This window comes from Grammomys surdaster, unplaced genomic scaffold (assembly GCF_004785775.1).
Source record: "Grammomys surdaster isolate TR1022 unplaced genomic scaffold, NIH_TR_1.0 63, whole genome shotgun sequence".
Classification (NCBI taxonomy): domain Eukaryota; kingdom Metazoa; phylum Chordata; class Mammalia; order Rodentia; family Muridae; genus Grammomys; species Grammomys surdaster.
Window position 1 is genome coordinate 222,214 of NW_021604565.1, and position 25,328 is coordinate 247,541.

At 37.7% G+C, this 25,328-nt stretch overlaps 1 protein-coding gene across 1 annotated transcript in view; it reads left to right on the plus strand.

Moving 5' to 3' along the window:
- The window catches only part of LOC114620469 (carbonic anhydrase 1), a 39,908-nt gene extending 25,776 nt beyond the window's left edge, over positions 1–14,132 (plus strand). Inside the window, exons 2-8 of the mRNA XM_028766541.1 lie at positions 5,688–5,748; positions 6,161–6,358; positions 7,770–7,888; positions 10,265–10,360; positions 10,918–10,980; positions 12,811–12,966; positions 13,702–14,132. Coding sequence (XP_028622374.1) covers positions 5,712–5,748; positions 6,161–6,358; positions 7,770–7,888; positions 10,265–10,360; positions 10,918–10,980; positions 12,811–12,966; positions 13,702–13,818 — 786 coding nt within the window. The 5' untranslated portion in view covers positions 5,688–5,711 and the 3' untranslated portion in view covers positions 13,819–14,132. The remainder of the gene's footprint in view (positions 1–5,687; positions 5,749–6,160; positions 6,359–7,769; positions 7,889–10,264; positions 10,361–10,917; positions 10,981–12,810; positions 12,967–13,701) is intronic.
- The last annotated feature ends 11,196 nt before the right edge of the window (positions 14,133–25,328 follow it).

Here is a 25,328-nt window from a genome sequence, read left to right on the forward strand (position 1 = left end):
GAGAGGTTCCTAGGTAAATGGATGGAACTAGAAATTATCATCCTGAGTGAGGTAAGCCAATCACAAAAGAACACACATGGTATTCACTCACTGATTATTGGATATTAGCCCAGAACCTTGAAATGCCCTAGATGCAACTCAAAGGCCACATGAAGCTCATAAAGAAGGAATACCAAGTGGGGGTGATTTGGTCCTTCTTAGAAGGAGCAACAAAATACTCAAGGGAGCAAATATGGAGACAAAGTGAGGGACAGAAACTGAAGGAGGGGGCCGTCTGAAGACCTTTCCACCTGAGTATCCATCCCATGTGCAGTCACCAAAGGTAGATGCTGATGTGGAAGTCAGGAAGTACATGCTGATAAGAGCCTGATATGGATGTCTCCTCAGAGGTCTTCAAGAGTCTGACATATTCAGAGGCAGATGCTCACAACTAGCCATTGAAGTGATCATGGGGTTCTCAATGGAGGAGTTAGAGTGAAGACTGAAGGAGCTGAAAGGATTTGTGGCCCCATGAGGAGAGCAACAATACCAACCAACCACAGCTCCCAGGGTCTAAACCACCAGCCTGGGAGCACTTATGGAGGGATCCAGGGCCTTAGCTGAATATATAAGAGTGGAGGGCCCTGCTGGGCACAGGTGGAAGATGAGATCCTTGACCTCATGAAGGCTGGACGCCCCAGGGGGTGGGAGTTTTGAGGGTGGGGAGGTGGGAGTGGGGGGGTAGATAGAGGTTACATCCACAAAGAAGAAGGAGGAGGTGTGAGGGGATTGGGGGTTCCTGGGTGGGTGGGGGATGGGGTAAGGGGACAACATATGAAATGTAAATAAAACATCCAATAAAAAAATTTAAAAAAAAAATGTTCTGGCAAGTATTACTATATTTTCTGGCTTGATTCTTCACTCAAAACAGGGCCAATCTTGCCATAACACCACCAAAAATACCATTTCAGGAAGGATAAGAAGTTCAGGAAGTAGTGCTGAGGCAATAGCTGTTGAGTTTGTCAATGTACGCACCATTTGGGATAACCCATTTCTGGTAGCTTGGATACTGAATATCCCAAAAGTCAGGTATCAAGTTTGATACTCAATATGGCACTTATTGAGAGGTAGGGTGAATCCTTACAGTTTGACCTAGCGATGCATTGCTGGAGGCAAACATGAAGAGGATAGGGGGAAAACACTGGAGCTCTGTTCCTTTGCTTCCTGGCTCTTAAGTGAGACATTTGCTTACCTTACATTCTAACTATAACATGTCTCATCAGATCAAATGCAATGAGACAGTCTGTCTTACACTGAAACCTCCAGAACCTCAAGCCTGAGTAAACTTTGTTGATTTTTTTTTGTTACTTTTTTTTTATTGGATGATTTATTTACATTTCCTATGTTGTCCCCTTACCCCATCCCCCACCACCCCCTCGGAACCCCCAATCCCCTCGCCCCTCCTCCTTCTTCTCTGTGGATGTAACCTCTATCTACCCCCCCCACCTCCCCACCCTCAAAATTCCCACCCCCTGGGGCATCCAGCCTTCATGAGGTCAAGGTTCTCTTCTTCCACCTATGCCCAGCTGGGCCCTCCACTTTTACATATTCAGCTGAAGCCCTGGATCCCCCCCCAAGTGCTCCCAGGCTGGTGGTTTAGACCCTGGGAGCTGTTGTTGGTTGGTATTGTTGCTCTCCTCATGGTGCCGTAAATCCTTTCAGCTCCTTCAGTCTTCACTCTAACTCCTCTATTGAGAACCCCATGATCAGTTCAATGGCTAGTTGTGAGCATCTGCCTCTGAATATGTCTGACTCTTGAAGGCCTCTGAGGAGATATCCATATCAGGCTCTTTTTTTAAAAAATTATTTTGTTATAGTAGCATATAATGATCAAGTATAATTTGAATCCCAAGAAAGCAGTGCAACCTTGTAGAATTCTATACTCTTTAGAAAAGCAATTATCTTCTGGACTTAGGGGTCTTTTGAGATGTGCAGTTTTCTTTCCAATGACATTTGACAGATTACTGCCATAGCCAGGCATATGACATTTGCTTTAAATTCATATGTCATAACATTATTTGTTGAATGATTTCACTCTGTTAAGTCTTTTAAAATAATGACTGAATTCAACCTTCACAGCAGAATTAAACTATGAGTTAATTTACACTAATTAATTTAAGAAAATTATGTTTTAATATCTGAAAACATTTTTTAAAAATTTATATCTTTCAATGTTTAAAGAGATCCTAGACTTGTATATTACACACTTTCAAATGATACTAAGGTGATTTTTAAAATTTTTAATTCTATTTTTAGCTCTCTAAAATAGAACTTTTACTTCTATTTTAGTTTTTAAAAAAAAAACTCTAGTTTTTATTATGTTTTAAAAGTAAACCACAGACTGTAAAGCTAAATAAACTGCAATGAAAATTAAGTTTAAATTTGCAATTAAAAAATAATTGTGCCAGCCTGGTCTGCAGAGTGAGTTCCAGGATAGCCAGAGCTACACAGAGAAACCCTGTCTCGAAAAAAACAATAATAATAATGTTAATAATAATTGCTTGGTATAGAAGGAAGAAAAATACAAAATAGACCTGGGCTGTGGGCATAAATAGAGACTAATTCAAATGCTTGCCCTGCTTCTTGAATGATCAAGACTTCATGGAACAGGCCTGTCATTGCAGCTACTCAGGTAGCTAAGAAGAAGGCAACAAGTTCAAGGCCTGACTGTGTTACACAATGATTTGAAAATATCCTGGACAACTTATTGAGCCTTATCCTAAAATTAAAAGCAAGAGAAGAAAAAGAAGGCAGAAGATTGTAATTTGGCAAAAAAGCTTACTTACTTCAAATGAGTTGATAGTTCAATCATTAGCACTAAAGAGTAAACAAAAACAAGAGTTGATACTCATCCTAGGTTCTCATCTATAAAGATTAAATGAGATCATTATTTTAAAGGCCCTAAAATACTGAAAGCATTCAATAAACAATATTCCTTTCTAGCCTGCACTGATACCTTGCAGCAGGAATATATAGTGAAGTATTTTTAATTAACGGGAAAATTTTAGCACTCTTGAAAGTTCTATTTTTTTAAGGATTCATTTATTTTACATATGTGAGTACACTCTCATTGTATTCAAGCACACCAGAAGAGTGCACCAGATCCCAGTACAGATGGTTATAAGCCATGTGGTTCCTGGAAATTGAACTCAGGACCTCTGAAATAGCAGTCTAACCACTGAGCCATATCTCCAGCCCAAAAGTTCTTACTTATCAATTAGGCAACTCTTTAAGAAAATTATTCTTGTAATTCTGCTTTGCTTTTCTAAACAGTACAAGTTTTGTTCCATAAACTCAGTTGATTTATAATCAAGATTCAGGAGCATATGGTTTCCATAAAAACAGTCTAAAAGGAAATGCAAAAAGCTTTTTTTCCATATATCCATTGATGGTTTCAGAAAATAAACTGTCAAGAAGAGCAAAGGCTATATACTTTGAACATCTTCTTCAAAGGCAATGCAAGTGTTATAACTCTTGGTGGCTATAGTGGAGGAGATCTATGGATCAAAGTCCAATAGATGAAAAATTAAACATCTTGCCTTTAGCTTAGACATAAAAGTGAGAGACTCAGTTTATGAGAAGAAAATAATGATAAAGGTTAAGTGGAAATAGTGTTAGGGTTGAACCCTTGTAAAATTTTACAACTCTCTCTGTCTCTTTCTTTGATTCTTTCCTTGTAAGAATACTTGAATATTACCTGAGTATATAGTAAAATAAAGGTAGGAGTCATAGAAGTTTTGTCCCTAAAACTTTAAATGAATTACCATGCCATATACAAATTAAGTCATTCCTACACTGAATCATCATGCAATAATGCAAGAATCTGGTTCTTTTACAAATACATTGATTAATATAGTTCAATTTAATGATTAAAGCGATGACAAAAAATGTTCATTACACATAGATAGGAATTATAGAGCAAGGTAACTGTGGTTAATGGTGATAGATTGTGTTCTTAAAATGAAGAGAGGACATTTAAGTCAGAAACAACTGTAGGTAATATGATCATTAGCCGGATTTACATGTTTCATAAAGCACATGTACTGTAAAGTATCATGTCGTATGTTGGTGTCCATCAAATTAAAAAAAATAATAAAATTTAAAGAAAAATAAGCTTCCTTGCAAGCTGTGCCTCCTGGTATTATAGGACGGGCACTGTGGCCTCCTCGTGTTCTAGCTATTCATGAATTGCAGTCCACTTTGCTCATGAGGCAGGACACAGTCATCACCATTAAGGAGCAACAGCATAACTATCAGGCCTGGATAAAAATGTTTCTTAACACATATCCCTTCATGGGTTGTAGCAAATCAGCTCTGCAGTGAAGGAGAGAATGGCACTTGTTATTTGGGAAGCTTATGGTTCTGGTGTTACTTCCAAAGAATGTTATTTGGAGACTTTTGAAAAGAAAGGCTTGCCCCAATTCTGACACATCCTGGTCAGCTTCCTTTGCCTCCCTGGAAAGCATTGTACAACTTCTCACCACTCAATGGTTCATAAGTGAGCAAGGAGAGTTTTCACCTTAGTGATCACTGGACGGAATTTACGAACATTGTGGATGCAGAAGCAAAATTAGAGAATATGTGCCCATGAGCCCATGCGTCACCCACAGTGACACATGACATGTGTGATAGTATAGTGAGGTAGGCAACTGAGCTAGAGGCTGAGATCTTGACTCTGCAATCTTTAGAATAGCAATGCAGAATTATATTTTTTCCTGGAGAATTGCCTAATTGATAATAGTAGGAACTTTCAAGCACACTAAACTTCTATTAATAAGAAATTGTTCACAGTAAAATCATGCTGCAGTGTGGCAATGGAGGAAGAGCAGACTGTTTACTCTTGATTTCAATCTGTTGATGTCTTGCTAGTTGTGATGAATTCCTTCAACTTGCCTCAGCCATGAAATGATAATTCTTACTTTGTAGGACTTTTATGTGTGACAGTAAAATAAAGTGATATGAAAGTGCTACATAAATGCAGAGAATGATAAAGAGGACATTGTTTATTCTAGGTGGAAAATATTCCACTATATTCAAATTTGATTTTATTATAATCTTCTCCTTTTATCAATTTCATTATTTCTCAGAATAAAAGAACTATTTCTAGCCTGACTGGGTATTATTGGCTATTGTTGTCCTGAGAGTTTACACTGGAAGAAAATGTCATACTGGCAAGTTCTTCGGAAGTCATCTATAAAATGTATCATTATGAATAACATTATCTTACAAATAATTACTGTTTCTATTACCTGATTATAAATTAACAACATGATATTCATTCAGTTCAGCCCAATCATGCCAATTCATTTCATCATTAAATTACTGTTGCTAATACTGCTTGGTATTTTACTCTAGGAAATTTGATAAGCCTCAGTCAAGTCTTCAACAAGCATAGGAGAACAAGGCTAGTTTAATAATATCTATGATTTTGATATTTCGTTTTTATATTACAATAACATAAAGCAATTCGAGGTGACTTACCCCAATAGACATTTTATAATACCATTTTATTTTATAGATATACTTCCTGATAAGCAGAGTTGATGGAACAGTGAACTATTACAGGAAGACAAGCTTCTATAAAAACCCGTGGTGTGACTGCAGGTGCAAGTGCAGTTGCTCATTCCACATACCATTTCTCTTTACAGGAATCAAAAACTTAATAGGAGAATATGGCAAGTTCAGACTGGGGATATGATAGCAAAAATGGTAAGAGTACCTCAAAATAGTAGTTTATTTTCTTTTCTAAGAGAGGATGTATTAATTATTTAACATTATGTTACAGCCCCAGGTTAATGATTAGAGTCATTTTCAAATAATTATAATATCCTTGTATGTATTTTTAGTAGTTAATCTTAGGGCATGAAATGTATTTGGTATGTACATACTATTTCTAACTATGATCATGTAGCAAGAATGATTAGGCCTATATTGTTGATACTGCCAAATATACTGTCTATTCACATAGTAACAAAAGATATATCTTGAAATATTGAATGCCATTTAAAAGAATTGAATAAACCATAATATAATAAGCAAACAGTTAGTTGAACTAAGTCCTGATACTTGACATGAAGCATGCTGTAAAACTGTGGTTGTATGGATGTGTTTGTTCATGTAGGTCCTGACCAATGGAGCAAGCTGTATCCCATTGCCAATGGAAACAACCAGTCTCCTATTGATATTAAAACCAGTGAAGCCAAACATGACTCCTCTCTGAAACCAGTCAGCATCTCCTATAATCCTGCAACTGCGAAAGAAATTGTTAACGTGGGACATTCTTTCCATGTAATTTTTGATGACAGTAGCAACCAATCTGGTGAGCCCAAAGACAATTATAATACTTGGTTCCTTGGAATCTACTAAGTGAATTTACTTTTTATTGAAAATATATTTTGCTTTTATATAATACATCCTTAATAGTTTCCCCTCCCTCTACTCCTCCCAGTTCTTCTCCACCTCCGGTCTCCCTCAGATCCACTCCCTCTCCATTTCCCTTCAGAAAAGAGCAGGTGTCTAAGAAACAACGAAACAGGATACAATAGGACAGGGCAACTGCCCTCATATCAAGGTTGGACAAAGCAAGCAAATAGGAGGAAAAAAGTCCCAAGCATAGGCAAAAGAGCCAGAACGGCTTCAGAATCAGTGCAGCATACCCCATATTTTACACATGTATTTGTGTATCTCAACATTGTAACATCTGGGAGGCGTTGTGTCCTCTTGGAAGATGGCTTGCAGAGTTCCCAGCTCTGTTTTCTCTCAATCCTTATTAATACACTGTTTGACCTATTCTGACAATTCCAGAATCTTTGTGCTTTATCTGAATAAGTAACATTTCTTCAAAAGAGTATAGTAAGCAAACAATGTGAGCATGAAACCAAAAGAGCAAATATTGTAACCAGAGTGAGTAGACAAGTGCAATGATGAGACAGGTGATGCGCATTCCCCTCATACGCTAGACACTGGCATGCTCCTTGCCACATGGTCATCAGTGAAGAAGCTGTTAAATGTTTATTCTCTAAGAGTCTCAGTGATGTAAAATGCAATGCTTGCTGTACTTTCCTCCAAATTTCTAATTTTAAATGGTAGGTACCTTAGAGGTCTGCCCATTGTTAACACTAAGTTAGGTCTAGTGTTGTGATTGTTTAAGTAATAAAATGATTGCACAGACTCCCCAGGCTGGACTGTCATTCAGACAAAAAAATTTTAAAGTAGTCTTGCCTGATATGCAGTCTCTCTTCATCCCTGGCCAAGAAGCTCTTGACAAAATTTTCAAGCTACATTGTTATATGTTTACTAATTATATATAAAAAAAAAAGTGTGGTGGAACATTTTTAATTAGTAGAAATTGCTATAAGCTCTGATACATACTATCCATGTAGCACAGTTTAATGAATGAATAAACTTAAAAATTAATGGAGATCCAAGGAAAGCCCTGTGATCATATAACTTACTCCTTTTGAAATATGCCATTTTGGTAACATAAATAGGTGACATTGTGGATCCTTTCCTCGAATTTGTATATATATCATGAGCTGTATTATTGATGCCATAATCAGCAACGCACTATAAACAAGAGTGTCATGGTCAGAGACATGGAGTGAGGAAAGTCAATGAAAACATAACGTTGGCACACATTGCTTCCATCTCACGCAACACAGTGTAGCACTGGTTTATATTAAAGATGAACTAGAGGTCACCTGGCTGATAGTAACTCTCTTTCCTTCCAGTTCTGAAAGGTGGCCCTCTTGCTGATAGCTATCGGCTCACCCAGTTCCATTTTCACTGGGGCAACTCAAACGACCATGGCTCTGAGCACACCGTGGATGGAACCAAATATTCTGGAGAGGTAGTGTGATATAATGAGAGATAGTTCATGAGAGTGCCTGAGAAACATCTCCAATATTACAAAAGCTACTATCAGAATGCTTGAAAGGGGAGACCACAGTGGTCTTTATATGGATGCCTAAATCCACTAAATCAAACACAGCACACCATATTGGAAATGCCACCTAGCTCTATTTGCTTAACTTCCCAAATTTACCAGTAGCATGTATGTGTACAGGCAAGAACACTGGCATGACATTGTAGAAAATTCTGAACTTTAATCACAGAGCTGGGCTTTAACAGTTGCAAAGGAGGAATATGTACATGTACATATCTTTTGAAAAACTAAACACATGTACATCAAACTAAAAAGTTTCACCTTTGGTGGAGATAAAATGATAAAATATTCACTGATTTGTATGAATGTATAATGTGTGTGCATAACTAGGATTACATATAGACACAATGGCTTTTTTAGTTTTAATTTATTAAAAGTAATATATGACTTTGAAGCTTTATTTTTACACTTATATATCATTAGTCTCCAAGTCAGAAGATTTAATTCCGCCTCTTTCAAAAATAACTTCTTAGTACTTCAATTTGTTTAAACTTGAATATCAGAATTTGTTTAACTAGTATTTTTGATGAAAAATTATAATATCTGCTTATTATATTCCACTGTAAGTTTTGTTGTTTCTATTTTTATTAAAAATGTTTCAATTAATACATTATGGTTGTATCTGAAGTACCAATGGAAGTAACTATGTAAGAGAGATTTTTAATAGAACAGGTTATAAAATATACGCAGTTTATTGTGATAAAATTAGATGCTGGTGGATTAAATACAGATACAACTTGTTTTGTTGTATTTTTTTAAGGTTAGACAATGCCTTTCAGTGTTGCAGAAGTCTATTAAAACTCTTTCCTAGTTTCCCCTCTGCAAAACTGCAGTTGGACTAAAGTGGAATGAAAGCCTAAATATTATGTTTTAGGAAGAACACCTGTGAGTATTCATGGAATCCAAATCAGAGATTATATTTACGCAACGAAGTGGATTAAAAAATAATCTAAATCAATGATAAGAAATATTTAGTCACAAAGTTCAATGTGTTATTTACTGTCCATCTCAAAAACCAGTGTGGGCTACACAGAAGGTTCAAGAGGTAGTGCAGATAATGAGTGACAGGTGCAGGCTCCTCCCTTGACCTTCATGGAGTCAAATTTGAGCCACTTATCGGCAGTATAACTCTTCTAATTTATAGAATTGGGTACTATAGCATTAATGCCCTTGTACATTTACTGAGAGAATACTCACAAGGCACTTAGGCCAGCTTCTACATCATAAATGCTTCAAACCATCACTTCTGCAGAAGGGAAAGCATGTGAATCAATGCCAGGGATTGAGTAAATAGTACCAAATGGCAGTGTGGGTGTTCACATAGAATTGTCACCAAGTGAGAGAGTAGTTGACAATGAAAAAACACTTTAATTAGGACTGGAGTGTGGTCTCTATTAAAAGGAGTGTTCTAATTGCTCTCTTTTTTATTCAACAACTACTTATTGAGTCTTTATAATATAGTAAATATTTACTTTTAGAGGAGTTGAGTCAGAATCTGTATTTTGTAGAAGAAAGAAATGATTTTAAAAGAAGAGAGGGAAGAGAAGAATAAAAGACAAGGTCTAGAGAGAAAGAAGGGATCAGATAAATAGTGTGAAAAGAATAGATTTGAGTTATGCGGTCACTTTATATTGGGTAATCAATTTATTTGAGGCATGGCATTTGAGTTCAGTAGAGACAGAAGAAGGAAATCCCAGGAAATCAGCAGCTAATACAAAAAACCCAAGGTATGAACAAATTAGAAGGTATACTCTGCTAAGCATGGAGGCTGATAAATGTGTACATTATCAGATTTATAATACCTGTGGCACTTTTTGATTAAGCACTTAGGTATATAGTGTTCCTTTCTAAGAGGAGAAAATGACAGATGTAGCATGAGAAGCTGAGCCTTTCTTTGGCCATATGACTCTTCAGACTTCTGTTAGACACGCACATGGAGATAACAAAACAATACTGGGAACACATTCAGGTAAACACTGATGGACAAGCCTAAAATTCCACCAAGAGTTTTGGTTGCAGAATTTGACTGAGAGGATCCAGGGAAGGACATTGATATGCCGAAGTTTCCAAAGAGCTTCTTACAAAGTTATCTCATGTGAGAGAAAATGATTTCACCTTTTATCCTAAAGTTAGTTACTCACCTGATTACTGTTCATGTGAATTATATCTACCTGTGCCAAGATATATCTTCAAACATAACACATTTGCATGCAACTCATAGTGCATCTTTTCCTTTGCATCAGTACACATAACAAATTATTTACATGTTGCCTCTTCCAGCTTCACTTAGTTCACTGGAATTCTGCAAAGTACTCCAGTGCTGCTGAAGCCATCTCAAAGGCTGATGGGCTGGCAATCATTGGAGTTTTGATGAAGGTGAGCTATGGGTATTTGAAAAACTCTGTCTCTTGATTTTTAAAATGGTAGATGTCCTGAAATTTATCATTAAAATTTATATTATAATTGAAAAGATGCTCTAATAAAAGTCATCATCCAACTGGATGAGCCTGGGTGACTACATGCCTTTTGGGATTACAGTATTTAGAGGTGACTTTTGTTAAACATTTATTTAGAATATGACAAAAATGAGTTAGGTATAACTAACAACAGGTAAAAGTGAAGATGTAGTTTTTTATCATAGTTTTGATAACCTTGTAGAGTTTTTCTTATGTAACTTTCATCTTCTCATTCACCATTAAATTTAGCCATGTTTTCAGCTTACTACATTTTTTTATACCTGATGAGAAATTTACAGAGTACAAGATCCCATAAAGGTACATACCTCAAAAAATCCTCTTTTGGAGCAGAACAAAATCCCATCTTCCTCTCTTCAGTTACTGATGTTAATTGAAAAATTAAATTTTAACTAAAGAGTATTTTCTAAATCACAATCTCTATCTCATACTTTCTTTCTTTTTCCTTTTATTCTTCAGGTTGGTCCAGCCAACTCAAACCTACAGAAAGTACTTGATGCCCTAAACTCAGTTAAAACTAAGGTAAATAAGCTAAGAAAGCTAATTTAATTCTGAGAACAACGCACAGAGATACAGGAAACATTCAGTTGCCTGTTAGGAACAGAAGGCATCAAGACGTGTAGAACTACCAACCACAAGGTACCACAGAACTGTTGCTTGCACCAAGGAACCTGAGGCAAGAGTTGGCTTTGCCTTGTTTACATGAAGCTTGTTCCTTTCAGCAAAGCACATTACTCAATCATTTTTAGATCTGTAAAAGACTGATCACACTCTAGTTAAAGCTTTCTGTTCCATGAGAAAAAAAATGTTGATTTCTTTAGTAATGCAAAAATATGGGCAGGAAGACACCTATTTGAGAACTGTGATTCTGTACTAAACTCAGAACCCTGAAAGGATTTTCTGAAACGCCCATCCTTAGCATCACTGTTTTAACACTGAATCCTAGACCAAAGGTCAAGGTAATTTGTCATTTTCTTTCACAATGTGGAAAGCTATTCTAACTTTATGTAAAATAAGTTTATTTTGTGCTGAGTTCATAAAATAATAAACTTTGCGTTATACATATTTATATATATTATAAAGTGAGAAATGGAATATTTTAAAACACTACTCCAGAATATCAAAAATATATAAAAATAAAAGTAGAAGGAAGTAGTGGGGATAAATGCAGGAAATAAACACAAGAAAGAAAATGACAAATAAATACAAAATACTACAAAGAGCAATCAAAGAGTCCAGCCACCAACCTCAGGTCTTTACATGCATACTCACACACCTGCACATATGCCTGCATGCTCATATGAATGAGTACATATACACACATGCAATCAAATCCACACACAGGTAAGCATGCAAAAACTAATACGTTACAAAAAAAGAAGAAGAAGAAGAAGGCGCAATCATGTAATATCAACTAAACAGTTGCCCAGGTGAGGAGACAGACAGAAACGTGGTACATAAACCGGGTGAAGAAGATTGAAAAAGGAAATTTGCAGCATAGGCTTTTCTAGTAAAATCGCTGAAATAACTCTGAAAATTAAAGCCAATCATTTGCAACAGTATATTGATACTTTTCATATTTTTGAAGTAGAGTTCTAGAAGCATGTAGATGGTGTAGTGTTAGAACATCTTTTAGTAGATGTGCTATATTAGCCAATAAAAGAGAAAAATTCATACCATCAGCTTCTCCAACTGAAGCTGTTCTATTGGCAATCAAGAAGGACAGTGCAGTTTATACCACAGTCACAATTAACATTATGATTAGAATTTTAAGCATTCAACAAAAACAAAATAGTAAGCTAAGTACTGGGAAAGCAAAGACAAAAATCTCTATGTGCAGATGGTATGTTAAATGCATTTACTTGAAAAAATTCAAAAGAGTCAAATAAAAATGAAATTAATACAAAAGCTGGGTAGAACTGGTCATATAAAAAATAACATACAAATAAAACTTCATTTTCCATGTATAAGTACAAACCAATCAGGAAAATTCATGGGAATAAGTAAGAGTAAAACATAGCCTAATTGGTGAATGTGTTTGCCTCTAGAACAAGACACAGAATCATTTCTAAACAAATTAAAATGTTTCCTATTGAAAGTTAAGTGTCTATTGATAAATATGAATTACAGAAAAGTTTTAGCCTTTACTTTCCATCCACCAAACAAGAGAAGATTAATGTCCAAAACATTCATACAGTATTTTTCTGTCATTTGCATTGCTAATATATATAAACATCTCAGTCATGAAACAAGTATAGTAGAAAAATCAATTTAATGCAGCTAAAATGTCTAGATAACATATATGAGGGCATATAAATTCTACACCATCATATTTACTGCTTTTGTTTTCAGGGAAAACGAGCGCCATTCACAAATTTTGACCCATCCAGTCTCCTTCCTTCATCTCTGGATTACTGGACCTACTTTGGCTCTCTGACTCACCCTCCTCTTCATGAAAGTGTGACCTGGGTGATCCTCAAGGATAGCATCAGTCTAAGCCCAGAGCAGGTATCAATCGAATCGGATTTGTTTCTTAAAGATCTCTGAGTTTAAAATAATAGTAATAATAAATAATAATAATAAAAGTCTATGCAATAACTTTTTACTGTATACATAAAACAAATGTATGAGATTTTGAATTCCTGCTGTTCTCTATGAAGAAAAGACAAAACATGTTAGGTAGCAGAGAATGTCTGAAACAGTGAACACTCCTTAGAACTTCCACCATATCTCTTGGGTGGCCTAACTACACGGTGACAGAATAGTTTTGGTTTTTCTCAGCTAAGGTCTCTAAATATCTAACAAAGTACCTTCATAGTTCCTAACAGATACTGGGGCTAGTTGGTGAAGCAGCTACTTTCCTGTTGTGTCTCACAACATTATGACCTGTTGTTAACTGATGTGTGTTAAGCAGAGCCACTTTTCAGGGAGCACTAGTACAGGCCCTTCGCATGGATTAACACATTGAATCTTACAACCATCCCAAGAAGGAGATGCTATGTTGAATTAAGGGAACTGAGCTGACATGAGAAAGCCGGAGTTCTGACAGAGCTAAGTATCCCTCATTTAGACAAAGTACCTGGTGCAGAGACAGGAAAATGAGCAAGGCCTCCCACTCTCCCACTAAGAAAACTACCTCTGTCCCTGGTGGTTTTCTATGCAACAGTGCGTTAACTTCAGTGGAAACAAAGTGTTTTCTGGAACTTTAACATCTTTTCATCTTTTTAATGTCTACCCCCACAGCTGGCCCAGCTTCGTGGTCTTCTGTCAAGTGCAGAGGGAGAGCCTGCAGTTCCAATTCTGAGCAACCACCGTCCACCCCAGCCCCTAAAGGGCAGAACAGTCAGAGCCTCATTTTGAGTCCCAGCAAAGAGTCCTCAATAAGGACCTGACCCCTATGTAGCAGCACCCAGTAAATCGATCATTTTTAGAGTTATTTCAATGCTAAAACAGTATACCTGTGAATTTAATCAATTGAATCCATAAAAAGCATTCATTTTAATCCTTGATGCTTAATGCAAATAATCCATAAGCTTGCCTACTTTAATCTTTAAATGTGCATTTGTGCTTAAAGCCACCTTTTTTGTGGAATGTTTCATAATTGCAACTAAGTGATTTGTTCTCTTTCTGTTCTCTTCATTTTACACGAACCAATAAAAAGGCTTTATCTCTTCTTCTTGTCTATTGTGCATTTATTTAAAACTGTTAGATTTCTCCTCCATTTACAGTCATGAATTTTAAATGACTTTAATTGAGTGTTTTGTCTCAAATGTAAGCTAAGAGTAGCCAGGGACAAAACACTGACACATTTATTTGAATTGGCCTCTGGATTTAGTGCTTATGTGTTAGTACCACCTTCCTTTCATCTGTGTGTTCTCTGATTACAAAATTAAATGAATGGATGAATAAATAAAATAAATAAATAAATAAGTAAATAAATAAATAAATAAATGGTGCCTTTTGATACAACAAGCTGGTGCTTCTGGACATTATTTCCACTTTCCCCACAAACATTAGTAATGCCAAAGTTTTCTGCCACCATTATAACTGACAAGCTTGTAAGGATGGTCTTTGTTTTAAAACAGAAAGTGCTTGCCACTCAAGTACAAAGACTCTAGTTCAATCCCAAAAACCCATATGAAAAATACAGACATGGTGGCCTGATTGTAAACCAGTGCAATTGATTGGTGACAGAAATATCTTGGAGAATTTCTGGCTGTTGCAGATTTCTTGTATATGTATGGTGTGTGTGTGTACGCATGCATGTGTGCATGAGTGCGTGCGTGCGTGCGTGCGTGCGTGTGTGTGTGTGTCTGTGTGTGTGTGTTTGTGTGTGTGTGTATCTGTCTGTCTGTCTGTCTGTCTGTCTGTCTGTTTATGTACTACATATTGCACATTTTTCCATCCAGGGTTTTAGCTGCATCTGTGTATCTTTTAAGTTAATTTGTTGAGTGAAGAGCATAGCTTCTGCTGAAGGCACATATTTCAAAGTGACTTGAGCACTGGGTCAGATATATTTGTAGGTCAGAGGCCAATATCAGCTGTATTCCTAATTTTTTCTGTGTTTTATTGAGACAGGTCTTTATTGAACCTGGGGCTCAATCAGTTGACTAGACTGACTGACCAAGGTTCTCCTGTCTCTGTCTCCCCAGTGCCGATGTTAACTGAAAAAAAAAAAAAAAGCTGCCATATCCAGCTCTCATGTGGTTGCTGAAGATCTGAATTCAAATCCTCATGTTTGTGTGACAAGTACTTCACAGTCATAATAATGCCAATTCCACACCCCAGTAATTCCATTTTGATTCTAAAGTCATCATCCTGAGAATCGAAGAGATTGGAACATTAACTTATTTTGAGAAACACATATTTAAAGAATTCTCAGTGACTATATTTTAATATTTTCTGGAAAATAAGCAATTTTAAAATAAGTCTCTTAGGAAGGACCTAGAAATTACTTGACTCTATAATGTATGTTTTGTTCTTTTAAGGGGAAACTAGAGCCCAGGATTTATGATGGGAAGGATAAAAATGTGACAGGTGACACACTAAGGGCACCAATCTGCTCTCTGTGAGCTTAGTACCCCCAGGAAGACTCCTTACTGTTCCTTCATGGGTTTTCCCCATGCTTCTTTAAAGAAGCTTATATATCAGCCATTGACAGACACAGAGAAGTCCGGGGATTATGTGAGAATTTCACTAACTTGTCTTCTGTGCCCTCTTTGCTTAATGACTTTGGGTTAAATACTGAACATTATACAAGGAACACCTGTTATTTTAAAATATTTGGCAGTTAATCTTTATGCCAAATTCCATTGGCCTCCCAGAAAGGCCTTGGGAAAAAAATGGTTTATTTAAACTTCAGTTTTCTCTGCTATATGTCCTACCATGTGCTTCCACCAGGATGTGAGCTTCAGATCATCTTGCCTTTCAGGATAAAGTCAGCAGATTAACAACTGTTGCTTCACCACAATGGGAGAATCTAGATCAGTTGATCTCAACTTTCCTAATTCTGCATTAGGAATGTAACTGTCTGTGTTTTCTTATGGTCTTAGGTGACCCCTATGAAATGGTCATTTGATCCCCAAAAGAGTCACAACACAGCAGTTAAAAACTATTGATCTAGATGATATACTCTTGTCTCCTCTCTTGAAATGAGAAGTGTACCAAAAGAATAGATAAATCTAATTGACTAAGATGAAGAGAATTCATCTTTCAATATGCAATAAATAATTTCTAGGGCTGAGGAGATGTCTCAGTGTGGTATGTATACGAAGACTAGGGTGCGCATTCCCATGACAGATGTAATGACCATCCATGGTCCCAACATTCAGAAGGCAGAGAGATATCCCTTGAGCAAACTGGCTAGATAGCTCTTGATCTAGTGAGAAACCATGCCTCAATATAGTGGAGAATAACCACAAAGATAACCACAAAGATAAACAGGCCTCCACTTACACATGTGCATACACACATATGCCTCTACAATTCAAGCATTCACATACACATATATACATGCATGCATACTGCACAGACAAACAGGCAAAAAAATTAAGTCTATAACTATACAGAAACAGATACTGGAGCCAGAGCACAAGCACTGGTTGGGTTGGCCAGATGTGGAGTCCTACTTGTCAAAGTTTGTCTTCTCACACCCTTCATTTAAGGCACCATTTTTAGAAACCATCATAATTGAATTTGGATTATGGTTCATTTGTCCAAGTTGTAAAGAGACCATACATATAATAAGTATGAATAAGAAGGACTTTTAACGAGACAAGAAAATATGACACACAAACACCCCAGCCAAATTCCCAAGACAAGTTCAGGCTATGTTTTGGTAAATCTGTTCCCAATCAGTTTTGAAAGGTTACACAGGTTCAAATGAAGCAAAGAAAAACAACACAGTAGTTATTTTAAGTTAAATCAGATTCATCACTTTGACAAAAACATCATTCTGTACTATCACCATCCATCTAAAGCATTGAAAAAAAATTGCAATATTCCCCTTGGGCAAAATAAACAAGAATCATACCAAAGGCAACTGGAGGCCATATTTTATTTATGTACACACACACACACACACACACACACACACACACACAAATACTAGCTAATGGCTAGTATGTGTGCTAATCCAGATCCTTGTGACCTAATGCACCTGGGATGAACTGTGACCCAAGGAGACAGCAGCCAGGGAACAACTCATATGGTAAAGAGACAGCATCAGACTAGCCTCACTGAGAACCTTCCTGTACCAATGCTCTTGGGGGGAGATCAATCTTTCCATTATAAGAATGTGACTAGTTAGTAACTCAAAGTATTAAAACACTTCATACAAATGAGCTCAGTTAAACAAAGGAAGCTATAGTGGGGTTTAAAATGTCATAGATATCAAAGAAACAAACAAAAAACCAGAAACACTTCTCACTGTATTAGGAAGTCTAGCACTTACAACATCCCAGCTCACCTATATATCCAGACTTCTCCGTCAACCTATATCCCTCTCAAAATCTTTCTCCATTTTTCTGGCATCTACATCATCACTAGGGAAAGAAGTCACTGCCTCTCCAAGTCCATTATTCCCCACCAACTCATCCATCTGCTTCTATTGCTATAGGCTCTTAACTATGCCATGCATACAAAGCACATTTTAAATACCGACTTTGTATAAAAACCTTTCACTTCCTCCTTGTTGTGAAACAAATTCAAAGTTTCTTAAAATTCTCCCTTAAGACCTAGCATGTGTTCCAACCTAAGATTCTAGACTCATTTTTAACTACTTAGCTCAAGTGTCCATATTTCTAGCCATGTTTGTAGTCTCTGAACAAGCTACACTACCACATATCATGATGTCTTTCACTACCCCAGTAACAGATTTCATGATGTCTATCTCTTTCAAGACTAAACAAATACCTACTTCAACCAAAAGAAGCCCTTATTGCTACAGGTTATAGTTACATAGACCTTCACGTTCAAGCAAAGAGAGTTCCAGACTGTGTATTACATTTTGAGTCCTTAATGCAGCATAAAAAATAAACAAAAATAAATTTACTGAAATACATATGATGTCTGTCTCTCAGCATCAGACACTCAGACCAGCACATCAGACCTGAATATCAGCTGTGGTGACTAACATGATCCTATCCAATAAAATATCTCTCTACTTCTCTAGACATGTGTTCTAAAAGTAAAAGGCAACTGTGACTGAATGACACAAAGGCTTCTGGGTTACACCAACACGGATGCTAAAGACTGACTAGGCTAGGGAATGGGAGAGGACTTGGAGTAATGTGGGAAAAACTCGTGCAGGGTGGCCCCAGGACCACACGGCATCCCAGGACTGGGGCACAGGCAGAGCTTCTACGCAGGCAGGTCCCACATACAGGAGAAAGTCTGAAGCTCCAAAAGGCTGGAGGCTTGGTGGCAGCAGGCCCCAAAAGACACGTGGACTGGGTTTCCAAGGAGTAGTTTATTGTTCATGGCATGATAGTTGGACCTGGATGTACGCTCCCCTAAAAGTCAGGGAGAGCTGGCCTAAATAGGGAGTGGGAAAAAGGAGGGACTGGGGAGGAATAGCTTAATTAGCTATGCCCCCTGGCCTTTAAATAACTCGTGAATATGGAAATCTCTGTTAGTCATGCCCTCTATCTGAAAGGTGATGCAAAACCTCTCTGGGAGGGGCTACTTTGAGCCAAACCTGTCTGCAAGGTGCAGGCTAGTGGGTATGTATGTAGGCCACATGTGGGGGTTGTCTGGAATCTGGGAGCATGGGGAGATAAGTGCCATCCCTGACAGACTATGTCCCTGTTGGGTCCCCGGCTATCTCAGACCCAGTGCTATACTGGGGAGACCAAGCCATCCCTTTGCGGCCCCACACAGTAAGAGTTGTTGAGCAAGATTACACCCACAGTCACCACTCTTGTTTGTTGGCACACGTGCAAGCTGTAATTTGCAAATAGATTTTTATAAAACAAACTTGTATTCCCAGTAGAGAGGTGAATATGCACTTTCTTATTTGCTTATGTGCCCAGATTTCTTGTTCCAAGACTTTTCATAAATCAGTGAATATTTAAAGCAACTACACATGACAGCTAAGGAATATTGTGCAATTTTAAACAACTCGCCCTAATCCTTGTACTTGAATATTAGGTGGGCTAGAATTAATATGTGATACATTAATCCATTTGGTCTCTAAATGAACATAGCTTGCTTGCTACAGTTGGGAATCATTTTCTTTTATGAAAATATTGAATGAAATGATTCAATTTTTAAATGAAGTAGAATTTCATTTTTAGATAATGCCTATAAGTTTTTCATTGTTCATCTTATATTTTACCTTTTAAAATACACTACTGTGTATGAAAAGTAAATTTGGGTGTTAAGAAGTAGCTCCACTGTTTGTCTAACATACATGAAGCACTGGCTTTAATCTCTAGCACCATACATACCAAAATAAGAGAATCAAGAGCAAGAAACAAGAAGCAAGAGAATCAGCAGTTCAAGGTAATCTTTAGCTATACAAAGTTCAAATCCAATCATATCATCAAAATAACAATACATCAGAACTTGCCTCTAAAAAAAAAGTTTTAAATTTTTTAACAGGAATTTTAAATTTTGTGTGCTGGTTTTACTGTTAACTTGTCAAATTTTGCTAAAATTTTATATACTTTGGTGTTAGTTTTATGACAGGGCCTCATATGCAGGCTGGCCTTGAACTATGTACCCAAAGGAAGATTTGAATCAGGAGATCCTCTAGACTCATCCTCCTGAGCTCTTGTATTGTGGGAACCACAAGTCCATCAAAGTTCTATAATATTTTGGAAACAAATGTTTTGGGGGCATTCAGAAATTCTTGTCAATAGTTAACAAAATATGTGAAAGTTTTCATAATTAATTAATTTATTAAAATTAAGCCCCAAATACTTGTGGAGTAAGTTAATTTTATTTATAAACTATGTTTAGTTTTTATTTTATCCTTTACCCACTACTATCTCCTGTCTGGAAAAGCATACCCTTATCAAGTTCTTAACTCAGTCTTTTCCACCTGCTTTAAACTTACTGGCTAATTCCATCCGGCCCTGGCCAAAGATCCATGACTACCCATGTCATATCGGCCTCAGGCTCTGTCTCTCCTGAGACATCACATGCCTGTAGTGTTCCCCTAGTTCCAAAGCATCACAAAATCTCTGCTCCTTCTCTATGTCCTCAGCCTGCCTCCAGTGACCTGATAGTCCTATCTCTACTGTCTGCCCAACAATTGGTCCATGGCTTTCTTTACTGACAAATCAAGAACTAATTAGAGAATAGGACCTTAAAATCAGAACGTTCCGTTACACACATTAGGATTGTTTGTTCATAAATATTTTCATGACAAAACCAACACTTTCTCAAAAGTAGAGACATCATCATCTCTAACACCCAAATGCCTATGATAATGCCTGGCATATGGTAGGAGTGAAATTAACTGCTTAATAGATAAGAGAGAAACCTTGTTTGAGAACATGAATTCTTGAATGTAAAAATCCCCATTGAAATCTAGGCTCTCAGAGTGTGTCTTGTCTTCATTTTGATTTGTTTCTAAGAATTAATCTCATCATTTATAGGCCAATCCTCCTGCCTTCCATTTGCTGTAATTATGAATGTACCATATCCTTCTGTGGTGGTGTCTGTTAACTTTGAACTTAATTAACTTCTCAAACTCATGATCTCTACATCTTTAAATTAGACGTTATGAAATCAACTAATTTACAAACTTGTTAATATGAAGACATTAATTAAAGGAATTAATAGCTTAATATTTATGAAGAGTCAACTGTGGCTGCATTCCAAATGCTATCTGCTTGATAAATAATACCTGAGTAAAGTCAGGAATACTCCATTGGTTTCACACCAAGCATGACTCCTCTGATCATCACAGCTGTCCTTCAAATTATGTCTAAGTATTATCTTGATTTCATTATAAGAAATTTAAGGCTCCACAGCTTCTCACAGCCCAGTTAAAACATGTATACTTTAACTTAAAAATGTAACAACAACATAAAAATTCCTTAAATTTTCCTACCCCAAATAATCAACACAAGATTATTCTTTATTGTATTGCAAAAGTTTATAAACTTATATGTATAGTGGGTTTAAAGATACATACAGAGGAAGCTGGAGAGATGACTCAAAAGTTATGAAAGAGCATTGGCTGCTCTTCCAGAGGACTTAGATTCAGTCCTAGAACCCATATACTTGCTCACATCATCTTTAATTTCAGATCCAACATTTTTCTCTGGGTACTGTATATACAAGGTATACAGACATATTTAGGTGCTCACACATATACATAAAACAAAAAAGAAAAGATGTAGACAATATATGAGTGAAGCAAGATGTAGAGAGCTAAGTGTGCAACTGTATTGTATAGACTGATAAGACTATAGGGATGTTATATATTATTACTTTATTCTTTTTATTGAATATTTTATTTATTTACATTTTAGATGCCATCCCTTTTCCCCATTCCCCCTCCCTAGAAAACCCTTATTCCATCCCCCATCCTCTGTTTTGCTTATATACCATTTTAATTACATGCAAGTGTTAAGATCAGTTCTAGGTTGAGGAACTAACAATACAATAGATGCATATAGTCAAGGAACAAGCAAGGCAATAAATAAAGTTCCGTAAACACTCCCATAATCACTGTTTCTAAAGGCTTATCAGGATGACCAAAATATCTGAGCCTACTTCCCTGTCCTAGGACCAAAGTCATTTTCATGTCTGAAGCCTACTTCCTTGTTCTAGCTTAAAATTTAGATTCCTGTCTGAAATTACTTCTTTATTCTATCCTAATATTTAGATTCCTACCTGAAACTACTTCTTTGTTCTAGTCTAATGTCAGATTACTGCCTGAAGCCCACTTCCTTGTCCTTGGCCAATGTTGTATTTCTTTCCAGCAGCCCATTTCCTTGTCCTTGGCCCATGTCAGATTCTTGCCAAGCAGCCCCAAAAGCTCTCCACCTCTCCCCCTTTTTTATGTCATAAACAAAACTGAGCCTATCTCAAGTCATTCTGATAAGAATGCCTTCCTTACTTGTTGTGGAATATGCATTATCAAAAGCAATCCATTTCTGTCTTAGGTTGGTAAGGCTCTGTGCAGAATCTTACCCATCCTTGGCTTGCCAGTCTGTTAATTTATTAACTCTGTCTGGGGGTCCATTTTCAGTTTCAAGCAATGCACTTTGGCTTATTCTTGTGTAAATTACTTGCTTTGTCACTAATTTATGAATAATATTCTAAATAGTAAGAATTTTGATTTCTTAAAAAAACAGAAATGTGGATATATGGGTTCATTCTAACCCCAGGGATGATGTAAACATAAATTTTTGCATCCTATTTTAGTAAACTCTCAACCTCTTCTCTAACTCATCACCCATCAGAGGTAGGAGAAGAGAAAAGTTATTAGGATATGGGTAAAGTGGCTCTATTTAGCAATAGTTCTTTGGGGGCAAGCTCAATCTTCGTCAGCAGTTCAGTCTCATATCAAACACCAAAAATGAATCAGCAGCTATAGACCAGTCTTTTCTGCAGACAGACACCACATACAGGAACCAGCTGCTGTAGTTTAATCCTGAAGAAACCACAAGGCTCACCAGTCATTCCAAGGCAAGGCCTCATAAGAGACAAGCTACTGCAGGAACCTCAGGATCAGTTCTTTGTGGAGTTTCTCTCTGATGTCACTACTAGTGGAGATCAACAACACTATGTAAGTCTAACCAATACATGTATGTTGTTAGCAAAGAATAGTGAGACAGAGCAAACCAAATCAATGCTCCATCTTTGGGGTCATATTAATACTCTATCACATGTCCTTTCCGGTGTCCACTATACCAAAGCATACTTTCATCTGTGTCTGTCCCTAGGAAAACATTCTTTCTCATATCTGTTCCAGCAAAACCTCCTTTCATCTTGTCTGCTTCAGGAAAACATTCTTTCACATGTCTACTTTAGCAAGACATTCTTTCACATGTATGCCCCAGCAAAACATCATTTGACATAACCAACTTTCCAAAGAAGCTAGAAACTTCCCCTTCAGATTAGGGATATAGATTAGGGATATAGGGCTGCTTCAAAGAAGGTGACTATGATTTGTCTTGTGCTCTAACAGGAGCATGGTTTTGCCAGCTGCAGATAGTTTCTGCACGTGTGTGACATTTGGAATTCTGTGGATTTTTCAGAAGATATATAAATGCTAGAGCTCCATAGGGGTGTATGGTTAATGGTTAGTTACTATTGGTTGGGGGTTATTGTGATTTGTCAAGTAGTCACATGTGAAAAGAAAAAAAAGAAGAAGAAATTAGATATCCTTTTGGAGAAAAACTGATGGCTCATGCGCCACACTTGGGCTTGCTAGTATGGATCTCTGTTGCTTGGTGGGTCTATCACGGCTCAGAGTGGCAGAAGCACGGGAATTTGACTGAGTTGGTTCTGCACACAGCACTGGGCAGGTGCTACAGGGCCCCACCTGGCAGGGGGAGTTCTCACTCAGTCTTGTTCCATGGGCTGTGCAGGGCTCTTGAGTGGTCTGAAGACGGCCTGGGACAAATTCTGGGGGTCGCCGCTGGGAGGCCCGGCAGAACAGAGATCAGGAGCAGGTGGGCAAGCGGGCGGCCCACACACCAAGGGAGATGAGGTGGGAAGAGAGAGCTCTGGGGCCGCACCCCACAGGAAGTGCTTGCTTGTTATACTTGTTTGGTTGTAAGGCTGCTGCTCCTTTGAAGATGTGGGCCCAGAGGAAATGCAGAGATGCTCTCCATGGGAGATTAGGTGCAATGGCTCAATAGTTGAGACCTTCTCTGTGCTTACTCACAGTGGGCCCCAATGACACAAGGAAGTCTAAGGTTCCAAGAGCTTTATTGACATGGTGGATGATAGATGGTCTGGATGCACCCCCACTTAGGTCAGGGTGGGCCTGACCTAAATAGGGAGGGAGAGAGGGAGGAGGATCACTTAATTAGCTATGCCCTCTGGCCTTTAGGTATCTCATTAATATGGAAATCTCTTGAAGAGACCTGTAGTCACGCCCTCTACCTGTGTTAGGTGACACTTCTTTGGGAGGGGCTGCATTGCCCTATGTGTGACTGCAAGGCACAGGCCAATGGTGATCTTGGCCATATGTCAGGAGCCTGTGTTCTGGGGACATGGCCAAACACCTGCCATAGTCCCATCAGGGTCGGGGGTTTGAGGCCTATGCCCAGCCAAAAACCAAGCTATCCTTTCACGGCCCCACAATCCTGAGGGTCAAGATCAAACTTTCCCCAAGGTACTTGATGCCTCTAATCAGCAGGAAGTAGTCTAATGATAATTATGTCCCCTTTCCTCTCTCCTTTTTTCCTCTTCTAGTGTTAGGAGGGTGAAAGGGTACAATAAAGGTGGAAGAAAAAGGAACGAACACAAAAAAAGCCAAAAGTTTAACTACTTTTCTATGTCAGTTAATACACTTCTACAAGTATAATTTTTAATGCCAAATTAGTTTTTTTGGGGGGATTCATGGACTGAGAATATAGTTCAGTAGATGAAGTGTTTCCAATACAACCATGAGGAGCTCAGGTAAGATACTCAGTACCTATGCTCATCATGCATTTGTAGCTCCAGTTCTGCAGAAGCAGAAACAGGCAGACATAGGCTTATATTTTTCAAAACCTATTTTATTAAGGATTTACAAAGCCTTCACCTCAACCTCCCTCCTAGCCCACTGTTCAAAGGTAGGAAAGGAAAGATGATAAATAGGACAAGGGGATATGGACCTATTTAGAAGTAATTCTTTAGAGTGATTCCAGTCTTTGTTGTTAGGATACCAACAGTCCAGTTTAGTAATGTCAGGATACCAAATGAGTGAGCAGCAGCTGCATAGTCCACCAGAAACTATCAGACCACTGTCAAATCAGTTCTAGTCAGCAGAAGCGAGCAGGACCACTCAGAATGCCAAGAGTTTTCTTCCCTGCCTCCCTCAATGATGGGAAGATCAGCACAGATTTGAGACCAACAAAAAGCTGCACAGCTATCTATGCAAGCACCAGTCACTGTCACTGAGTCCTATTTATATTCTCTCCAAACATCACATGTCCCCTCATGAGTCTTGCCTCAGCAAATTACCTCATGAGTGTGCATCACATGACATAACCAAAAAATTTCTACTTCAGGCAGATCCCTGACACTCACTGGACAGTCAACCTGACCCAATGGTTAGCTCTAGGTTCAATGACAGACCCTATCTCCAAAAACAAGGTAAACAATGAAGAAGACACTCAGCATGGAACACACACAGAGAGAGAAAGAGAGAGAGAGAGAGAGAGAGAGAGAGAGAGAGAGAGAGAGAGAGAGAGAGA